Source organism: Morone saxatilis, unplaced genomic scaffold (assembly GCF_004916995.1).
Source record: "Morone saxatilis isolate NCDOM2014 unplaced genomic scaffold, NCSU_SB_2.0 Contig9, whole genome shotgun sequence".
Lineage (NCBI taxonomy): Eukaryota > Metazoa > Chordata > Actinopteri > Moronidae > Morone > Morone saxatilis.
In genome coordinates, this window is record NW_023340268.1 from 7,772,893 (window position 1) to 7,779,984 (window position 7,092).

General features: G+C 40.3%; 1 protein-coding gene across 1 annotated transcript in view; it reads right to left on the reverse strand.

Moving 5' to 3' along the window:
* The window catches only part of LOC118342975 (homocysteine-responsive endoplasmic reticulum-resident ubiquitin-like domain member 2 protein), a 7,610-nt gene extending 1,295 nt beyond the window's left edge, over positions 1 to 6,315 (reverse strand). Inside the window, exons 1-8 of the mRNA XM_035681680.1 lie at positions 6,222 to 6,315; positions 5,386 to 5,720; positions 4,122 to 4,199; positions 2,388 to 2,501; positions 2,071 to 2,201; positions 1,225 to 1,341; positions 833 to 1,120; positions 368 to 482 (exon numbers count right to left, since the gene is read on the reverse strand). Of these exons, the coding sequence (XP_035537573.1) occupies positions 368 to 482; positions 833 to 1,120; positions 1,225 to 1,341; positions 2,071 to 2,201; positions 2,388 to 2,501; positions 4,122 to 4,199; positions 5,386 to 5,532 (990 nt within the window). The 5' untranslated portion in view covers positions 5,533 to 5,720; positions 6,222 to 6,315. The remainder of the gene's footprint in view (positions 1 to 367; positions 483 to 832; positions 1,121 to 1,224; positions 1,342 to 2,070; positions 2,202 to 2,387; positions 2,502 to 4,121; positions 4,200 to 5,385; positions 5,721 to 6,221) is intronic.
* Positions 6,316 to 7,092: the final 777 nt, after the last annotated feature.

Below are 7,092 nucleotides of genomic sequence, written 5' to 3' on the forward strand. Positions count from 1 at the left end.
CCTGTAAGCTTAAATGTCATAATGTATTCATGAACATCTCGCCTTGTCACTGGAGCTGAAAATACCAATTATTTTCATTACTGATTAAATAATCATTAAATGATTGTCGGTCAGACAAAGATGTTCAATTTACAATAATATAATTCTCACGTTGAGAAACTGGAACCTGCAAGTGGTTCAAACAATTATAAAATTAGTTTCACTAATCTCTTCTTAGTATTACAACTATTCTGTAAAAACCCTGTAAATATCTGGAAACCGGTACTTCAGTGAAAAACTTGATTGCTACAGATAAAATCAGCCCATCAGCCCATCAGCCCTGAGTAATGTTCTTGGTAAAAAGCACAGAAGGATGAGAGGCAGCTACCATTTCTTGTAAGTCGTGGTTTTGTAGTTCTCCCTCCATATCGTCCTGATTGGCTCTGTCTCCAGGAAGTTGGAGCTCATTCTCCAGGTTGAAGGGAAACCAGCCGGCCTGATGCCTGCAGACAGAAACAATTAAGCGATATTACAAACCTTTTACATCCTGCCAATAATAATTGTTATTATCAAGTGGAAATCATGACATATTCACTCAAGTTCCCAGAACCCAAAGTAATCAAAATATTTTTTACAAACTTCTATATATAACTTTACAAAACCCTAAATCTATTCTAAATCTATTTTAATCACGCACTTGGATTAAATTATTAATGCCTTTAAATAAAGAGGTTAAGAAAAAATAAACTGCCAAACCAAATTTCATTTCATATATTACAGACTGCTTAAAGTGTTGCAGTTAGAAAAGAATCAAACTGACAAAATCAGTATACAGCAGTGGATCTCCACTCACAGGTAAAGCACTAGCATGGCCATCATCACCATGACAAACCGGCTGAAGGAGGAATAGAAGTAGACTACGCTGAGTAAGATCGCGGCACGTGAAAACGTGTAAACCCAGTCCAGCCAATCCCGGTTCAGCTCGTCCTCGTTCAGGATCTCCCCTCCCTGGGCGTTCATCTGGACTTCCGGGTTGCCACGGCGATCCGCCTGAGGTCGCTGGCTCAGAGGATCGGGCTGATTAGACTGAGTCGAGAGCTGGTCTGGCCTGAGGTGTTGAGAGGAGGCGGCCAGTAACTGACTGGAGGGTGAGAGCGACACAGAGAAGATGGTAACACTGTTGGCTGCTTCAACAATTAGAAACACTGACCAGAAATGAAGAGACAGAAACATGCAGGGACTTACTAATGCATGTAGTATTGCCGGGCATACAGCTGCTGCCACCACATTAGAGTCATGGGGTTGTAATAAGCTGGCATCGTGTTTGGGGGAGGTGTTGGCTGCGGGGGGTGCTGAATCCAGCTGGAAATAGAGATACTTCATTACAATTCTACAGTTCCATTAGATTTGTTGAGTTACTAATCACTATTGCATCAACAAACAGCTACGGCCATTTTCCAGTCAAAGAACAGGCCTAACTGCAATTTAACGTGGACCGCACTCGAAATATGTCCCTACCTTCATGTCCTTGTCAAAGAGGCTGAAATGTGTGTATATATATACATATATATATATGTATGTATGTACTGCTCTATATTATTATTATTTTTGTCCAGTGCTATTATTTATTTCTACAACATGCCACTCTGTAACCTGTGCAATATTCTATTGTAACTTAAACCACATCTGTATAAAAAAATACTGTAAATAGTGTACATACAACCCTAATTCTATTTCTTTTTTTTCCTATCTGCTATGTTCTATCTGGATGCTTTAATTAATGAGCCTAAGGAAAGCTTTCCTGTGCCACACAGTGAATGCTATAATACATTTCCTCATCAATTTTCTCTCATTTATTAAATAAAGAATCCTGCATATTTTATGATGTCCCACGGTGCACAAAACTTTCATTTGGGACTCTTATTTAATTCCCTTTTGTGCACATGCTGCATTTTGCTGGATACTGATGATATTTTAACACTTTCGCCCTGCATGGCAAGGGGGAAAATCCTTTCCATAGGCCGATCTGGCATAAGTCACAAGTATATTTGATAAATTATCTATAGGTCTTTCACCGGTCCAAGAGCTTACCTGTGCATAAACTGTGGATACATATGGTGGTCAGGGAAGGGTCCGGTTCGCTGTCTGAGTCCATCACTGCTCCCTTCTGTAGACGACTGGCTTTGTGGACCAATGGCAGGACTATTAGAGTTTTGAAGGGGCTAAAACCAGAAAGACAAGTTCTGAATATTAGTAATGGTTTATGGTCCATCTCAAAAGACAGGCAAGCATTTTTTTTTTTTAAATCCTCAGGGAGGTCTAGATTACAGCAGTGAGCTGGATGATGAAAGGAAATGTAGTGCTGATGAAATTAATGGAAAGGTGTGAGGAGTATGTGGTTGACGCACCGTGGGACCAGTCGAGTTCTCCTGAGGCTTGTTACTGTGGCTGCGGGGGGGCTTCGGGGAGCTAGGAGGAGTTCGTGAGGCGCACACCAGATGGAGCATATGGTACTCATCCTGCTGTAGAAGGCAATACAGCTCATTATCAAACAGAGTCCAAGTATTGCATGTTCAAAGGAAAAGAAAAAATAAACATCTGAACTTTATGGGTCACTTGACTAATACAGAACACTGCAAAACATTTCTATAACAACATGCCTAATGGATTTTCTCAATAAAATACAACCCTGAAAACCTGAGATCCCATTTAAAAGTACATTTCTTTGATAGAATTTTGCTGTGGCCCTGAGGTGCAAAGCAAGCAGCAAATTGTCTAATCAATTCAAAGAACAAAACATAAACATGAAGAACAAGATCAAATCTTCTCATTATGGCAGCAATACTTTATTCAGTAATGTTTTCTTATTTGGAGCTGTAATGCCGCCCGTGACACTTAACTTAAGTGGATAGTAGGTTTGCATTTATCTATCTGTCTAACAGTTAAATACAATGCCCACCTATAAGAGCCTGTCATTGTATGGACATAATTACTTTTAATCCATCAGGTGTATGTTCAAAACTTAATACATGTGGTTCATCAAAAATACTTTAAAGCAAGACTCGAAGTATGTAGATCTGAACATTACACCAATGTAACTGAACACATCATTCAAAAACCATAGACCACTAGTGTGTTGCTATAACAGCGTCCACTCTTCTGGGAGGGCTTTCCATGGTTTTGGAACCTGACTGCAGGGATTTTCTCACTCAGAAAGCATTAGTGAGGTCTGCCAGGGATGTTGGGGGATAAGGCCTGGCTCACAGTCCACGCTGTAGTTGTAAAGGTGTTGGACGGGGTTAGGGTCAGGGCTCTGTGCAGGCCAGTCCAGTTACTCCTGACCAAACTGGAAAAAAACATTTCTCTATAGACCTCTCTTTGTGCACGGGGGCATTGTCATGTTCAAACAGGAAAGGGCCTTCCCCAAACTGCTTCAAAGATGAAAGTATGCTATTGTCTAAAATATCAAACTATGACGGAGTCGGTGTTGTGTATGCAGTTGGATAAAGCAGAGAATCAAGCACTCTGTGTGCTTCTTGTTGGCTTTAGAATTATTAAAAGGTGCTGTAAACGTTATGAAAGACCTTGTTATCAAAAGGTTTTTGGATATGCGCAAATGTTGCAATGCCGACCTTCTTGAGAGAGTAAAAGAATAAAAGAGGGAGGCTGTGCAGGAAGACTGCAGTCTGAAAAAAAGAGGACATGGAGGGAAATTCCACTGTAGGATGGACAATTTGTACAATTTGAGTATGTGCAGCTGCATGTAAATGGGACTGTTGGATATTATGGAATATTCATTTTCAATTGCCATGTAAACAGCTCAGTAAGAATATTGTCTTATTCAGAATAAAAACCAAAAACTGAATATTTTGTGCATGTAAACGTAGTCACTGATATTCTGCTGCCTACCCTTGAAGACCGCCTCTTTGTGGATTCTGATTGGATAAAGTGGAGACAGGATACCAGAAATTCTCTGTGTCTGCAGAAAGCAGGAACTGGGAGACCCTTGTGACTGACTGAACACCCTTATATCAGTGATAGCTGTCGTAAGGTAGAGCTATTTAACACTGATTTTAACACACACAAAAAAAAACCTTTACACAAGAACCACTCTAACAAATATGAAAACAGAGAGAACATACCTTTCTCAGCACATCTTTTAAGGTAAAGTGATCCAAAAGCAGCTTCCCAGAATACACCAGCCTCTGGTCTTTGGAGCTCTAAAAATACAAAATCATAATAAGTGGGTCACTGGAGATAATTTCATATCAGCAAAAGTGAAAAGAATACAGTTTTGCCCTTCTTAAACATTCTAGTTAATACAACAGCAATACAACAATAGGCAGGAAAACGGCAAACTCAGAAACGTCGATCACGACACCAAAAGGCAGAGATTTTGTGTGAGTGAGTAATGAGGATGAGATCATAGTAACCTCAATCGGGATAAGTGGGTCTTAACAGTGGATTAAACTGGCAGTACAATAAGGTCAGAGTGTGTCCTCTTAAAGCCTACATTCACTGTACGACCATTCAGGAATTTAAATTGCCTATTTAAAATCCGGGCCAACTTGCAAGTGAGAACCTTTTATTTTGGGTTCAAGGTGCCTCATTGTTAAATATGCCACAGTTAATGTCCGCTAAATTACACTAACAAAAAGCGCAGGCCTTAACAGAGGTTACAATGCAGCTTTACAAGGGAGCAGTTTGCCCCTGTGTGTGTTTACAATGATTGCATCAGAGCAGAGAGGAAGGGGGGGCAGATTAGCAGAACAATACAGGAGGAATCTAAACACCTTCCTTTCAATGTGACGTCAAATCTCGAGACACTGAGGCTCTTTCAGCCGCTTTGACTCTGAAGACACAACCTCTTTCACTTCAGAGGACAGATCAAGGTTAAAGTCTGGGTCACTTTTATGATAATTCAAGACGTTCAAACAGCAAAAGTTCAACCAGAAAACACTGACTGTGGCTGTATTCAGTCCTGGACTCAACAGTCTGAGTGGAACTGTAAATCTGACATTTGACAGCACCAGTCAACTATGTCTTGTGGATCTTCTTTGACACAACTTGCTTCTTGAGTTTAAGCTCTACAAACATTCACAGATACCATCACACGCGCGGGGGCATTCTGGTGAACCAGCTGACTATGCATACCGAATAACTGATGATGTTACACGTTCATGTCATCAGTCTCTCTCTCACCACATGCTCTCTGTCACAATATGGCCAAACTGCCAATTACATGCAAAAAAAAAAAACCCCACAAAACACAGGATGCAACCCTTCCTTCCTTGGGATTCAGCGGAGGTGATCAGCTGGCTTGGATGGCCGAGGAAAGAAGGATGGGCCAGAGAAGCACAGCTTTAGGCAGTGGCAGCTTTAAGCGGACTGGAGCAACATACTCACTGGTTTGCTTGGGTACACATCTGACAGATGTGCTTTGAGCTTCTCCACAGTCCAGTTCTGGTAACAGTTGATGGTCTGGTCATTGTACTTCTGGTTGGGTGCTCTGATCACAAGGGTGACAGGACTGTTCACAACACCTTGATCCATGACTCAAAACCATTTGTCTCCAGTGGAAAACAAAAGATCTGGACTGTCCTGTCAGGATACTGGCTACAGTCCTCCCGATCGTTTTCTAGTAGGTTTCAGGCACCATCGGAGCAAAACTTTAATGCTACGCCAAGCTTAATGCTGCTAATCTGCAGCTGCAATGTGTTTCCTGTAATGTTTCACAGAACCTGAGGAGAGGAATAAAAACACGAGGTTAGCATGACCCCATTAACATATTAGTTGGACATAATAACAGGCGAGGGATTTGTGCTACAGTCACGCAAGCATTAAACTAGCACTGCATAAAACGGTGCAATAATATCCGACACATGTATGGGGTATTTATGACTCTGACACTAATTAAACAGGACTATCGTGTAATGACAACTCATGTTACACTGTTCTAGCGTTGTAGCCACTTCGTACAGATGGACAAGAGACGTAAGGGCAGTTGTTAGATAGAACAACACTTGCAAACAACTAACGCCAGCCCTGGTTGGGGGGTATTTAACAAGTGGATAAGCTAACGTTAGCCTCAGTAGGTTTTCTGGTAGCCACTCGTGTTAATGTCAGTCAGCCCGAGCAGAGAAAAGTTGTTCGCTAGAATACTTAACGAGCCAAATCACAACGTTACGGTTTCACACAGATATTCGTCTCAAACATAAGGGTGATGTATCTTGTGTACCCACCTGGTTCACTCCCACTGGCCGATATAAACAGCCTACTAACTCCAATCTCCTGACTGAACCGTGGTCTTCTTCCGTGGATTTCACGCTGCTGTCGACATTCAATGTTTACGGTTCATTACCGCCCCCTGCTGGTAGAAGTGTCCGTTACAGCCTGTCAGTGGTTACAGCAGAGACATGGTTATAAAATCCAATGTGGGCCATCTATAGTCAGTGTGGGATCAGATTAGTTTTTAGTCAATAACTTAATACACATTTATGCAATGTATTGTAATTTGTAAATTAATTTATTGGATTATAAAAAAAAGATCTAATTTAAATACTTTTGGATTATTTCTAAATCAAACATTGAACACATTGCACCTTATACTAAAGAAATGGATGCAGCTACACAAATTGTCAGTTTAAACATTTTCAAACATTTCCAATGCAAATAAAAATCATTTAATCATTTTTTATCATTTAAAAACATTTACAGCTTGTCAAATAAAATAACACAGGCTGTCTTCTGTGATTATATTTGATTTTGTTTGTGTTGAAAATGTTGTTGTTAGCATGGTTGTACTATATAGCTTATACTGAAAATCCCTTTTGCTGAGTCTGTTGACAGATCAGAGGCTGTGTGTGGCAGTTCTGATCTCAAATGCATTGCACAATGGAATAACATAAGTAAATACCCCATTCCCCAATCAAGATCTATAGACCCCAGAGGGTTTATAAAGCACTGGTTATTTTAAAGAAAGTTTCATAACTTTTAAAGTCATCCTTGACAATATAACTATAATCTAATTACACATAGTTTCTTATTCTTGTAATCTGATTACCTAATCCCAATTACATGTAAATAGTTACTACCCAACACTATATACAGTCT